Below are 15,770 nucleotides of genomic sequence, written 5' to 3'. Positions count from 1 at the left end.
TTCTGGAAATTTGTTTTTAACCTCCTGAAACCTTAAAGGAAATAAAATGGGACTTTCATTGGTGTCATAAATCTGCTGTCTGCAATTGTTTTACAATAAAAAAGCCCCAGAGCAACCCAGACTGCTTAAACAGAAGTCCAGCATGACATTTCACATCTATTCAAGTCACCCCAAAAGATTTATGACCCTATGATATGGTAGTTCTGTTACTAATACAGGAGGAAGAAATACAGTTTATTGTTCACATAATTACTCAGTTCTCCATGGTTTGGGTTACAGAGCATTAATACAATTCTCATTGAACAAGGTTAACTTGTCGAACAGGATCTGAACTATAGGTTCTGGTTATTCTGCTTACTGAGTAACTGCAGTCTGGGATGAGAAGTATTCACAGATAAAAGGAATAAGTATTAGGAAAATGCCAGTGCTGTCTGAAAGTGTGATGTCTACATGTGAGGGCAGAGGATTTTGCATAGAAGAAGTTACTTTAGTTCAGAGTTACCTCATACTTGAAGCTGCCACTGCTCTGCACAGAGCTGAGTGGCAGCAAATGAAAATAGCAATGGGAATTGTGAGGCCCATAAACATAGACTGTCTTCTTGCTTAGCAACACTGCAAGGAGCAGCTCAAGATGCTGATGTAGAAGGTCATGTAAGAAGCTGCAAAATGTTAATGGCTAGAAGAAAACCTCATTTTAGACTGAAAGGTTAGGGGGAGAGGAGAAGCAAAAGGCTGCTGAAAAAGCTTTATGAGATCCCAGTTTAAATCTGAGTTTGTTTTGTTTTGTTTTCTAAATGGGCAGGAAGAAGGGAGGAAGTGAGAGTAATACAAGATAACATGGAGGAAATAGCTAGTTTCTGTAGGAAACCAGTTCCCACATTATTTTTTTTTCATGACAGCCTTTATAGACTATTAGACCTTTAGGTCTAATATTAAGGCTATTGGGACAAAACTGTAACTGCAGCACAACAGAATGGGGAGGGAAGGGACATTTCCCATGTTGCCTCATAAGACATTACTCCTGCCTGTGATGAAGAGGACATTCTGATTCATCTGTCCTTAATCCCCATCACCCTTGTGTGTTCCCCGTCCTTCTCTGAGAATATTTATGGTGCTCCACCATCCTGAAGACAAGCAAGGAGGTTGCTGGCCAGCACCTACCCAGCTCTTCAAGGTGGATGAACCAAAGCAAATAAAGCAATGTTGTTATTTTTCAAAGTTTTACCTCTATGTAATGCTAAAACCAGTCCATTTTAGAGGACAGAAAAATGATTCCGTCCACTTTACTGACAGGATTTTGTGTTTCTATTGCCTGTGCTTGCAGGCTGGAACTAACTCTTAAGGAAAAATTGAATAAAAGCACCACTTTCCGAACATTGCAGTACAGTTTTGCGTGGGAAATGTCACACTGAGAAGAAAATGCATTAAAGCTGTTAAAAATGTTGACTTTTAAACAGGCATTTGTCACCCAGGTGCAATTAAAGACTTTATTAATATTTAAAATCTGACCTATGTAATGTGCTGGATTAGAGCATGGCTTTTTTCTTCGCCCTCCTTAAATTGCTGTTATATTTACCTCTTCGAAGCAGACATTAAAAAAAAAAGGATGTTTAAAGCAAAAAGTTGACATATTAGTTTTTACTTGAATTAAGCACAGCAGCTGCCGAGAGGACATCAGATGGGTCCTATGACTAAACGAAAGAAACATATCTATATAAATATAGATATATGTTTTGAACAGAGGTGTCAGTTTATTAACATGCTAAATCACCTTTTGTGCCAAAGCAGCCTGTCATCTGACAGAAAACTGCTTGTACTCAACAGCAAGTGAAACCTGGCAAACAGCTGTTGCTTTCAGAAGCAGACTTTTCTCAGTGTATGCATTCTCCAACAACGAAACATAATCACTACAGCATTGTAACACCTGCATCATGCCACTGTCTATTATGACCTCTAGCTCGGTCCCAACTTCTGAAAGCTGACACAAAATGAAAAAGAAAAGACCAGAAAACAAACAACTCAAGCCAGAACCTACAGCTTCTCGACTTCAGTGGACATTTATTACAGTTCGAGTTGCGAATAATGCAGCTACCAAGACTCAGCTACCTTATGCTCCAGGCTGGAGTCTTTAAACATCAGTGAAAAAGGCTTGATATGCTCTCTTCTCAATTTATCGCCACTCCGTAAGTCGATGGTGTGCTCTATTCGCTTGTTAATTTCCTCAGGCCCAGACTGGACATGCAAAGCTTGTGCAAGATGGTTTGGAAGCAGATTTATTGAATTTCTTGTTAGGGCAGCCAGAGTCTAGGGGAAAGCACATGCAAACAGAATAAACCTGCTGGTCCCCTTGGGTTAAAAATGCAATGTTTTAGTTCATGTTGCATTGCAAACCATTACAGCATTCCATGCAATTCATTCAATGAAATTTATAGAAGTGTAAAAAAATAAGTCTTCTGTTCCACTAAACACAAACAGTACATTAAGGGGAGCACTTTAATGCCCTCTTTTATACAAGTTTGTTGCTGCACTGCACACTAGGACAATATTCCCCTTTCCAGATTCTGATAATTAATTATTAGAGCATGCATGAGGGGAGTACACACCAAAATCACAGCACTGTATCTCACTCAATGGTGTGTTTTAACAAATAAGAACAAAAACTACAGGAAACGGAAGTCACAAAACAGAAGTCACAAAACGGAGTAATGATGTTTTTTCTTGCTCTTAAAGTTACTGGATGTGTGTAGTTAAGGAACAGAACAGTTAAGGCAGGAGTGAAGAAGGTGACATTTCTGATTACTTCAGCATGGGTTTTCTTCTTCACTACTGGTATATTTTAGCCAGTCTAGATTACAGTTAGGCTATATGATTTAATTTAACTGTAATTCTTCTTATTATTTTAAATATTGTCTTGAATGCATCATTCCTTTGGTATTTCATTGACTAATAAAAAGAATAAAAAATAAATACTATTGCATAGCTTCACAGAGAAAGCTAGCAGAGATAGTATGAAGGGTGCTTCACCTTCAGGAAAGAGTTAGACTTTGCTTTCATAAAGAGAATAACTCAATCCAGTTTCATGGTATCATTTCATGACACAAACCACAGTGAAGCAGCGCTTTTCCACTTGAATGGAAAAATAAACTCTATTACCTGTGATATTCCCAAGGATTAAGGAATGTTAATGGGTGGAAAGGAGATAAACCTTCATACATCATAGCATAAGACATTTCAAAATTAATGTGGATAAGAAATACACTTCGACTTGACAAATGTTGTCCCCATAGGTTCTTGCTGAAAAGATCTTCTGCTGTATCTCCTACTGGGCATTGTTGGAAACAGGAGTTTGGGATGGGTTATCCGTAGATTTCTCTGGAAAGCCAACTCTTTTGGATCATGGGATAGGTACAGCAAATTATATATGCAGGTTTCCCTTTTTCACATTCAAGTTATAGTCAGCAATTATATTCTAATGAATCTTGGAGAGCACATTAAACACAGAAAGGGGCTCAGGTACCCACTACCAAACCCCAAGAGACAACTTTCTTTACAATCCTAAAATAAAGTCAATGGACTCTGTAGTCACAGGTAGTATCTTGTTTTCTCATATTCCATCTTTTAATGAGTAACTTAAAAGCCCAAAATGGAGGTGGAAAAGGATACCAGGATTGAAATTTTCTGTCTATTTAAGCGAACAGCAAACTTCCTGTTTGTTTTAGTAGAAAAAAGAATTCAGTACAGAAGGTTTGGCAAACCCCTCAAATGTCCCCATCTTCTGTGCAGAAAATCAATACCATCAGCATTTGGAGAAAATAAGTATCAAGGAAACTTTTCTCATGCTAAAATTTCAGATATGCCTGGATCTGTATCTTATGCTTGGTGTTGAGGTGGAAACTAAGGTTAGAGCCAAATCCCAGAAAAACAATCTAATGAGTCAACAGGATAAATACTGTATTACTACACACTAAGACACTGTGCACTAATGCTATATTACTACACACTAAATTTAGGTATTCTTATCTCTTTTAAACTGAGCTATGAAGAAAATTTATTATCAATTTGTGGTGGTGAAATCACACAAGGGTGTCTGAGTCACTGTTAAACCATGATACCAAATCAGATGAAGTTGTGTGCATTAATACCTGAGAAGTAGCTCATATTGTTATATATCCACTGAAAATGAGGATGGGGAAGTTACTTAATGTTTTAGCTGGGCATTTTTTTCATATACAAAAAGAAAACAACTTCAATTCATCCCAGTAGGTGACTACATTTTGCTACACATTATATTTTAAAACCTGATTAATATGAAGAATTGTCTTCTTGCTGAATGTCTGAAGTGATTTACAATTGATAGCAGATGAACATGACATAATATCACCAGTACGGCAATGGTGGCAGTAGTATTGGTGCAAAACTGGACACAACAGTGAAAAATATGCAAATTATTGTCTCAACACTATTTTCTAACTGCATTTTGTCTTTCTTGCCTCTTCTTCGCTCTGCGTCTTTTAAAACTCTGGTACGCCAACGTAAAGAAATATTAGTTCTCCCTATTGCCTCTCCTACACTTTTGTGAACAGCAGTTCGTAGGAAGGTATGGCTGTGAATTCTACAATAGGCTTCTGAATTTTCCTGATGCCAACAATAACCGTTCATTGAATAGGAACACATACAAGGTTCTGTTAGGAAAAACCCTAGCCAAACTTGCATCTAAGACTTAAAGATATGATGAATTAAACCAAACAAATAATAAAACTTCAACTTCAGACATATTATATAGAGATTTTTAAACGGTAGCTTGAATTCATTTTCACTTCCTTCCTACAAAGTTTTCATGCAAGAAGTCCAAGCATCCTGACCTCAAGAAGGGAGTTTTTTAATCAGTGCTATTTAGAAAACTATGGGAAGGCTTCATTTTATTTATTTTTTTTTCATAATGCAAACACCAGGTCTTGGAGGGAAATGGTGAAAAACAAAGTCACATGCTTAAAGAGATAGGATAGAGACAGGGTTTGGTTCAACAGGAAAACACCTAAACGTAGGCATCTAGGTGCTTGGAGTCTAAGTTTCTATTATTGGTAATATACACACAGGGCACATTCAATTGTCCCATCATACACAGCTGTTGTTAGCTGACATGCCCTAGGGTATGCTGGACAACAGTCTGGAGATAGGAAATATGGCATAAGACCTATGGTAATGCCATGAGCTGCTGGTCAGTGGTAGGGACCAGCTGGTCTGAGGCTGAATCAAGCTCTTAATCAATATGTTTCACACAGAGGACCACAGGTAGCACTAGACCCTCATATTTAGGAGCAGAGTGGTGTGGGAGATTGACACCTGGGACAGTAGGCACTGTTGGTAGGTGCACAACTACAGGCTCTTTGGTTTTGAACTGAATTACACGCTGCTCTCTATACTTGCCTGTCATCTTGTCAGGATTTAAGTATAATTTCTGTGATAACTACTAAGATTTACTGCAGCCACCGCTAAAATATGCTTGTAGAAGATATAGACATTTTACATGCTTTTTTTCCTAATTCACATCATTACAGGCTCATCAGGTGCCTCCAGGACCATACACACAGTGATCAAATTATAGCGTTCAACTATTTCTTTGGTAAGGCTTACCAAACAAATGACACTTCCTCAGCTATTAATTTCTTTTCTAGTAGAAGGCCTTCACTCTCTTTGCATAAAATAGCTTCTGTCCAACTTTCTTTGCTTTATGAAAGAAGCCCAGATATTTGTTTTGAGAACAGAAAACTCCATCCATATTGGGCATGGTCTGAATTTCAGAGCAGGCACTTGAATCCTTGGCTTGCCTCACCATTAGAGCCAAGGCACATGGTGTTTAATGTGCTTTAGATGTGTCTAGTTTTTGTTAAGGTCTGTGACTACATACATAAAGAGTGGTTATTCTGTTTCTAACATATATCAACGTATCTTCATTCACTGACTTAGGCTGCCCATAGGAAATGTGTTTGAGGTAAAGAATATGCTTCGTGATGAATCTGATTTTGTCAAGAGAACTCACCAGAGACTTTGCCATTTCATATTCTTCTCAACTACAGCTAAAAGCAAGACACGTGTTCAGAGATGCTCAAATTTTGTTATAACATATGTTGGGTAAATAAATCAATTGAATGCTATTGGCAAATATAAAAAAACATGAGGTGATTCATTGTTGGGTTGCAGCTACTTGGAGTCTCAACATCTGCTGCTGCTAGTGAGTTTGGCTACATAATTAATGTTATTAAATGCTTATTCTGTCCAAGACCAAAAAAAAGCTACTACATCCTAGTACAATTTAAATCTATCATCTGAATTTTGAGCTGAAATACATTATTTATGAGCAGCAATGCCTATTGTCTCAACTTTAAAATTGAAAATTGCATAATAATTGAATCACACATGGAATAACAGATTTTTAAAGTCTTCCCTCCACCAAAAAGCTTATTGTAAAGCTGGGTAATACAAAATTATAGTTATTTCCAGCACAAAAACAAGTTGTCAAAAAAACAGTGAGAAACTATTCTAAAAATGTTTACTGCCATAAGGCAAAACTCTGCTTTACAACAAATATTTAGTTATGCCTATTTCAATGATTTTCATGGGCTTTTTATTAGTTTATTGGGTGGGAGTTGTTCAATAATCACATAAAACCACTAGTCCTTTATCTCATTGCTTCTTTTTGTTAGTAACAAGGTCAGGTTTAGCAGAGGAAATGATCAATGAAATAATAGCCTACTCAGTATAGATTTTTTGGACTACAGAAATTGGAATGTCTTAAAGGGAAAGAAGAAGAAACAGATCAGAAGATATTCACAGCAACATGAATCCATACCTCTATTCCTAATGTAATAAGAATATAGAAATGGGTCAACAAAATACAGAGAATACTAAAAGGCAGTGTACATGCAGATACACAGATGGACAGAACATATATAAAACACACGTTTTATATAACAGCAAACTATGTCATGCTCCATTTCTGTTTGAAGAGATGAAGACACCACCATGGATTGATTGATTCTGAAGTCTTTACACTTCTGAGCAGGTTTGTAAGAAGCAGAGGACAGTTGACAAAGCAAGACCTCCACACAACAATGCTTGAAGTTCAACAGACAGTGCAGACAAGTAGGACTAAGTATGTGCAGCAGAAGAAAGGATATATCATGTCATTACAGATCCCTCAGGAAAACGGAAGAAAACTCCAGCTGACTCTGTTTCATGAAGACTCATCAACCTTTCAAATGCAGTGAAGAGTCTGGGGGCATTTTCAACTTTCTGTTTGTAATTCTCTAAGCAAGCAGATTCCACCAAGCTATTTTTATGACTGGCCAAGAATTGCTGGTTCCCAGGGTGCTAGCAATTAACCATGCAGAGCTTTTGAAAAAGATCTGATCAGGAACAACTGTTACTCACTTATAATTCCACTGAGTTACACTTTACCTTAGAGTGTAACTCTCCTGCTTGTGAACTTTAATTTTGTCTTAGAATCTAAGTTATTAATAATTTTTATTAAAAAAAAGTGAAGAATGGATGAGCTGTTTTCATAAGGTATTTTTTAAAGGTATCACTTTTTCTTTCCCTTATGTATGAATAACCTACACTATGCTTTTTTTCCTCTGGCAAGGAAAATAATAACCTACACTGGCTTTTTTTCCTTCACTCAAGGCAATGCAGTGAAGCTGTGCAATGAGATATACACCCCCTGACTAGAACGTCCCAGCTAGTATAGTAACATTAGCTTTGCTTTACTTTTAATTTACTTCTTTACGAACTGGTTCAACTAAAGCTAAGCTGCCCATGTAGTATTTAATTTCAGTTGGCAAAAAATGCAAAAACCTCTGGTCCACTGGCATTTCCCCGGTTTGAATATATGATTTATTTCTGCCCTGAAACAATTTGTTTAATCCTTTGCTGTTACAGTGTGTGTTACAATAAAGGTTAAAGATGAATATGTCTCCTCTGAGGCTTCCATTATTGAAATGCTCTCAAGCATGCACTCATACTTGATTACATTAAAAAATGTTTGACTTACGTTCTGTTTTCCCACTATGTTATCAAATGGAAGTTCAGGGCTCCAGGATCCTTCAGTAAATGTTGCTCCACTGTTTCTTCTGTCGGAGGAGCTGACAGCCTCTTTCACAATATCTTCAGGCAAAGTCAACAGACTCTCCTCAGGTTGTTTAATTAAATAAGTCTCGATGTTATGTTTCCTCAAGAATTCATTGCGCTCTTTGCCGTGCCCTTCTTCAACTTTATAATCCCCATTCAGGCAGTCCAGAGTGGCTTTGGAGATGTGAATTCTCCTGTGTGAGTGAAATAAATAAGTAGCAGCAAATACTAACCGTGCTTTAATACACACAGGCAAAAAGGAGTTTATGAACTCTGTGTCATTTTTAATATGATGGAAAAATAGAAGGTTTTCTATTGTATATGATGATTTCTATAAGGAAAATTAAATAGTGTAGCCAACATACATGGGCTTCATTTGGGGCAAATACTCTCAAGACTTTTTCACATCAATAGGGTCTCATGAATGCACAAATTCCTGTCACAGGAAAATCACTTTGGTATTCACACATGATACCTTTGCTTACAGTAGTAGTTTAATGGCAGACCTTCCTGAGTAAAATACAATTCATAGTGAATTAAAATTACCACTTATGGTGAGAGGAAAATATATGGTATACATTAGAGCAGTTTATGTGAAGCTCTTTAATTTCCTTCAGTTACCTGAAGTAGCTTAGACAGTTGAAATTAATGGTCTGATTGCACCTGAAGTGAATTAGGGGAATAGGGAATTTATACAAAGGCAAGTAAGGTGATAATTTTTGGTAAGACTAAGCAATGAGTTCAGAAAGCTTTTGCAAAAGTAAAGTTAAATTAAAGAGGTGATGACTTAAAAAAACACCAAATTTTGAAAAAATATGCCAGTCCTTTGGATGTCGACAACCAAATCTGCAGGGTCTTTCTTATTTCTATTTTTAAGTATTCAAATTCCATGTAGAAGAAATTGCAGACACCTCTAAAAAACATCCACATGGTTAGCCATTCTATACTTTATAACGCAGCATCATAAATGCAGTAAAAGGAGATATTCATTAGACATTTATCTAACTTAAGCAAAGAGAAGTAATGACTCCATTAAAATTGGTTCTTTTTTTCAGACTTTGGATGCATGGCACTTCCTGAAAGTCAGACTTGCAGACAGATTCCTAAAACTCAGTGTCAGATAAAATTCTTGGCCATTTCTTGATGACACATGTTGAGGCATTTTTCTCCAGCATCACAGATTAGATTATCTCCACTTAAGGAAATGGCCTTAGCATGCCCCTTGGGAAATTTCTTCTGGAATTTGAAGGATGCTACTAAGAGTTAAATTGCATAAAACAGTGATTGAGTAAAAGGCCATCAGCGCACATATGATGTGCATGTTGATTCTATGATTCTATGTATTGCCAGAAAATAATGTGCTGGTTGTCTTTAAGCAGTGTGAAATGCCCAGGAGTATCAGAATTTCATGCAAACTAGGCCAATGAAGTGTATTAAATATCAGTATTTAATTAGAAGCTCAAAAATTTGTATCCCTGCCATTTTGTAACATGGTCTCACCTTCCCTCTGAAGTCAATTCATGTTTTATACAACTTTCTCTGTCTGAAGTCATGCTGCTATAATGTTCACAGAGGTTAGTTCTCTTTTGTAGTCAAATGTCAGTAAAACTGACAGCAAAAAACAATAAAAGTGTTTTTCAAATATAAGCAATTTTTGTCCTGGACTTTAAAAGCAGAGTGTGTGACCTCTCAGAAAGATAATGCATGTCATAGCTCTTAGAAACCCAAATATGGGAAATTGATTTAAGTGAAATATTAATTAAATAAAAAAAAAAAAGAAAAGCAAAGAGAAGAAAGAAAAAGCAAGTAACACCTTAGATGCCAGGGTGACTATCTCTGTGCTGAGTTTCAACTAATGCAATTATGGAAGATTGCATTATAAAGTCCTGAAATATAGATTTTATAATGGAAATGATAACAGCTTTAATTAGAATGCGGATCTGGTTATCGATGTAATACCCTTAAATAGATCCAATATTAATAAACATTTGGTAGATTAAAAATATTTTCTAGTTTCACCTTTTGTACAGCTTGCTGAAAGAAACTTAAAGTGTATAATGGAGCGGTGTCTTTCTAATTTTATGTGCATACAGTAAATTGTGAACCTGAGATTGAAATAAAAGTGTAACTGGTCCTACTGTTGAAAATATATCAGGTCCAAAGCTTTTGATGATACCTTGTCATTGATACCTAGTGGAAAACTGGTAATTAGCTACATTTTATGCCAGTTCAATACCACAGGTGAGTACCTAGATATACCACATGAAAACTATCAGAAGATGGATCCCTGCAGAAGAGTGTCTCTGAAATAATATTGTAGGATCTTACATAGTTTTCCTCTCAGGTGTTGAGGACACTTTTTTCCTCTCAGAGAACCAGAAACGATTACTTTTCCTCTGTGCTCCCCAGTTCCTCCTTCCACAATAGTTGAGCTGCCTTCTTATGCTCATTCACTCAGGGCAATCTGTCCCTGCATGACCCACGCTTAAGAGGTCCCAGGGTAATAAGCAATTATCAAGGGGAAGAGCTGAGCCTCTTCTTTCCTGCCCCCAGACTGTGGATCCTGGGTGGCAGGAGCCTTCCCATCCTGGGCAGGCAAGTTGCCTCCCTCTGCTGTATGCTCAGGAAAGGGCCATGCTGTTGGAGCAAGGACCACTTATAACCCCAGAACAGCTTATCTGATGACAGGGAAACAGTGCAGCTCTGGGAACGGGAATGATCTCATTATTGTGGCAAGCAGAGGGATCTGAATGCTGGCAGCGGGGAGGAGTAAGGAGGGGCTGAAGTCAACTTAACTGCTATATTAAGTCTCCGCTGCACACTAAGAAAGCCTGATGTAAATCATTGTTTTGAAGGACTTACTGAATTGCTGTCACATACAGGCTTTGTCCTGTTGGCAAACTGATATACAGGAGCGGAAATAATTCTGCTCTGATAGACTGCAGCCTAGACGGACATTTTATCAACATTCTCTCGGTTATTAATTGATAACCATACTACTTGCATGCATTAAGAGCTATAATGTTAACAAAGCAGCATGTAACCTTTTCCGTTCATCTGGGGCTAAGATGTGGCATAAAGCATCAGGAAAAGAATTTTTTTTCTGCAATTTGATACACTGGTGACATACAGAAAGTATAGATGTTTTCAGAGCACAAAATATTTCATTTTCTGCTGATTCTAAGAATATGTGTTGATATAAAGATCTACTATAGGGAACGGTGGAAGGGTAATGCATTTACAATACAATATAAAGCAAACATCTTTCTAACTTCCTGGAAATGACAGCTATGACAGATCCTGATGTTTGTGTAGGAAGTACAGCACATGACTCAGATTTGATGACTTCAAACCTCACTTACTCAAGATGACAGCATCACTTAGATTTTTTTTCTGCATAATGATGTTCATTGCTATTGCTCTTATGTTCCATGGCCAAAAATTGAATTTTGCTGCATCTGTCATCAATGGATGGGGGAACTGGAAGTGAACAGAGGATTACTGAAGCCACTACTGTTGCTTCAAATTTAGGATTTACAGATTCCAAACTATTGTGAGATATGGGCCATGTCAGTCAGAAATAATTTTCTATCTTCCTGGTGAATCAGCCACCTCAGACAAAGAAAGACTAGGCAGCTCAATGGAAAACCGTGTATTTTCACATACAGACAGGTTGACATAAATGTCTCAAAACATCTACCAAAGCATCAAATTATTAGAAAGACTTCCTAGAGAGCCGGAGATGTCCATAACATCTTGTTATTAGTGTAGCAATCTATGAACGCATTCCACCCACACTCTGTGCTCATGAAATAATTAAAATTACAGCCTGGTGCCTCACAACAGCATTTTCATGCACAGGATGAAAGAATGAAACCTGGAAAAACTCAGGAATAGTCAACATCTAACTAAGAAGTTTGGGCTCTTAGTTATAGTTGATGAGATAATACAAGACAGTTAATCATTTGGCAAGGTTTTGTCAACACAATACTGGGTTGGCAGTGTTTTCTGACTATTGGAAATACACGTTGTCTTACCCAGGAATTCCACCTGACTCGAGTTTGTTTGCGATATCCACATCCCATGACCAGACATCAAACTGCCACTTCCGCAGGCCCAGCACTCCACACAGAACCGATCCCGAATGTATACCTATTCTCATGTCAATGTCATGCTTGGTTCTTGACCTAACATATCTGTTAAAACAAGAAAGAGGAAAAGACCAGACTTATGAAAGGAGATGTCACATTTTTTTCATATCTTTTAGAAAATGGTACAATGAAAAATACAGTGTCAATTTGTTATTAAGAACATCTTAGTCTGTAAAATGAAGTTATAGATATCTAGGTAACAAAGTACAGGTTCTGATAAAATGACTCTAAAAGCCAGATTATCATTAAGTGCTTAATTGCATACATGGTTCAGTGGCACTCATATTCTTCCTAGCAGAAAGGGAGCTACAGGGAGAAGAAAGGATGCCTGGGTGAAAGGATTTAGTTGAACTCATTGAGTCCTTTAGCTTGAAATTACACAAAAGCATTCAAAAACATTACAGAAACTATTACCATCAAACCTGCATTTATTTTTATATTCTTTTGTACTTTTTGGCATAATTTTCAATATTTCAGAAATGTTTCTTTATTGACTGAAATTTTCCAGCATTACTCTTTGTCCAAAGGTGAATTATTTTCTGCATTATGGCCAGATCATCTTTTGCTCTGTTGCAATAATGTTGCCACTCTATAATCAAGTTTCTTCCTTTCTGTGTGATGTCAAAGACCCTTTCATCTCTCAAAAGTAAACACATGTGGGCATAATTGTTAACACTCTCAGAAAATGGACATTGTCACAGCACTGTTTTCAATTAATGTGTCTATTGATTATAAAGGGAATTTTACTGTGTTAAAATAGTACCTTCCTCTACTGATATGAGCCACAGGTACTTTCACAGCCATAGGCACTTTAGCAGTACTTTAGACCAAGGACTGCTTCTTCCACATCAGTATTGACATAGCCCAGCACACCACTGTGGGAAGCTCACAACTAAAATAATTGAGCTGTATCCATTGAGAAGACAAAGAAAGCACTTATAAAGTTTTGCCTGTGTGACAACAAGTATTTTACCAGCAATACAATAGAGCTAGTGTTCATTAATATTTGAATACCATGCTCAAGATGGAAAATGTGCATTGCTACTATTGGACTACAATAAGGCTGCTGTTTCTCCGTAAAGAGTTCCAGTTCTACAGTCACTGAAGTCAATAGGAGCGCAGCAAGATCACACAACAGAGAAGGTAAAGGATAACCAGCTCTATTACACAATTCTGAGGCTAACTACCCGTGCCTTGGGTGCTTCAGTCATGACCTTGGCAGACTCTAGAGGAGAAAAGGGTAAATTGCTTACTGTGTACTTGGCCTTTCATTGTTGCAATGGGACATCAATTCAGTTAATGGGAAAAAAAACATGATAGTTTTAAAATGGAGAGAAACAAATAATACAAAAATGTGAGGAAATGAAAATAAGAAATTCAACTTTATTACCATTTCCTGCATATTTGAAACCTTGGAGAAAAGCATGCACATGATAAGTCCCAATGCAGTCGTTAGCCTACAACAAGATCTGTTCATCATATCAGTAAGCTAATGTATTTCAGATATCTAAACAGAAGAGATTTTAAAAAGTTAATCATAAAATAATAACAAAGCTTTGAGAAGGGACTTATCTGCTAACCTATCGGCTATTATAAACTGACTTTATAGTTTTCATTTACAAATTTCTGTATGGTTTTGCAAGCAAGAGGTCTTGGAATAACATCAACCAACCACCTGTCTCTGGAAGACGGGATGTGGAAACAACTCTTCCACATTGAATTAGTGCCTTAAATGTTGTGAGAACAGCTGAGAGAAGTGAGAATACTGTAATTTGTAATGTGGTTTGAAGATTTTATACATATGCTACAAAAATATCTAAACTAACACTTACTCAGTTCTGGGCCCCTTACTACAAGAAAAACATTGAGAGGTGCTGGAGCGGGTCCAGAAAAGGGCAACAAAGATGGTGAAGGGCCTGGAGCATGAGTCTTATGAGGAACAGCTGAGGGACCTGGGGTTGTTTACCTGGAGAAGAGAAGGCTCAGGGGGAACCTTATTACTCTCTCCAACTGCCTGAAAGGAGGTTGTGAGGTAGGAGTCAGTTTCTTCTTCCAAGTAACCAGTGACAGGACAAGAGGAAATGGTCTCAAGTTGCACCATAGGAGGTTTAGACTGGGTATTAGGGAAAAGTTCTTCACTGAAAGTGTGGTCAGGCATTGGAACAGGCTGCCCAGCACAGTGGTAGAGTCACTGTCCCTGGAAGTGTTCAAATACCATGCAGATGAAACCCATACTCATACAGTTTAGTGGTGGTCTTGACAGTCCTGGAGAAACAGCTGGACTCGATGATCTTAAACGTCTTTTCCAACCTGGTTGATTCTATGATTCTATAGTAACTGTCAGAGGAATTATCACACAACTCCCCACAGGATTGTTTCCCTAATCTGTTTTTTTTCTTTGTTCAGACTAAGATAATTATTTCTCATTTTATGTCTGATTTCTTTATCTTGAAGTAAAAGCTAATTGGATACAGAGGAATAATTGGGCAAAAAGCTTTTCATTGAAAAATGCACACATAGAATATATTTATGTATTATTTCTCTCCATTTATATACACACACTCATTAGGCCAATTTAGACTTTTAAGCACTATAATATTTAATTAATAAATACAATAAAGATTAGTATTTAATAATGAACTAATACTAGCGTTTAGCAATCATCATTGGCTTTGAACTTAAGTCCAAATGCCAGATGAAGTAACAATGGGCACAAGTATAAACTGGGAGAGCACCAGCTGGAGATTTCAAAGGTTCATTGCGGAGGTTCAGACTTGGCATTAGGAAGCATTTCTTCACTGGGAGGGTGGTCAAACACTAAAACAGGCTTCCCAGAGAAGCAATCAATGCCTCGAGCATGTCAGTGATTAAGAGTGTTCACCAAGGATTGCTGGATTTTAACTTTTTCTCTGTCATAAAAATATGATGATGTCCTGAAAAGGCTTTGTCATCCTCAATTAGCCACATAGGACTTCTGTATTGGTCCAAAACCACCCATAGGTGTGCTGTTCACACTGCTTCCTGCACGACACTGCAGATTCGACTCAAGGTCCTAATTCCCTTGCCTGATCTGTTGCCTTTCACAGCCTCCCAGAAACTTTTTCCTGTGTGCTGTTCAGGTGATATTTGACCTCAGCTCTTCATCTGCAGTCAGTGTGGATTTGGCTACCTGCCTGCATCGTTTGACTGAAGGCTGTTCTCTTTTTCTGTGCTGTGCTGCTGGTGAACCTGCAGGGTCCTATCTTCACATCCTTCTCTTACTTGCCCTTCACAGCAATGTGCTCTTATGCTGATAGGTAGGAAACTGATTGCATGAGGGGACCTGATTGAATAGAGCCACAGGCAGTCTGAGATATATTTAAACAAGCCCTGTCCAGAGCATGAATCAAAGCACAATGGTGTACTAGCCTTGCTCCCATTGCTTTATTATTTGCAATGCAAGACTGAGAACAAAGCTGTTGAGAACCTGTTTGTGGAGACATTAGTTTTCAT

At 37.6% G+C, this 15,770-nt stretch overlaps 1 protein-coding gene across 2 annotated transcripts in view; it reads right to left on the bottom strand.

Moving 5' to 3' along the window:
• Positions 1-15,770, bottom strand: part of ADCY8 (adenylate cyclase 8) — a 119,808-nt gene that overhangs the window by 35,594 nt on the left and 68,444 nt on the right. The window contains exons 6-8 of one of the 2 annotated variants that reach the window (XM_061447715.1): positions 12,165-12,323; positions 8,051-8,321; positions 2,107-2,304 (exon numbers count right to left, since the gene is read on the bottom strand). In XM_061447715.1, coding sequence (XP_061303699.1) covers positions 2,107-2,304; positions 8,051-8,321; positions 12,165-12,323 — 628 coding nt within the window. The remainder of the gene's footprint in view (positions 1-2,106; positions 2,305-8,050; positions 8,322-12,164; positions 12,324-15,770) is intronic. The other variant, XM_061447714.1, reaches the window with a different exon arrangement.

This window comes from Pezoporus flaviventris, unplaced genomic scaffold, assembly GCF_033815535.1.
Source record: "Pezoporus flaviventris isolate CSIRO_AGI_PZ_B2104156 unplaced genomic scaffold, CSIRO_AGI_Pfla_v1 ptg000007l, whole genome shotgun sequence".
Taxonomy (NCBI): domain Eukaryota; kingdom Metazoa; phylum Chordata; class Aves; order Psittaciformes; family Psittacidae; genus Pezoporus; species Pezoporus flaviventris.
This window is presented reverse-complemented; position numbering and strand designations above follow the sequence as displayed.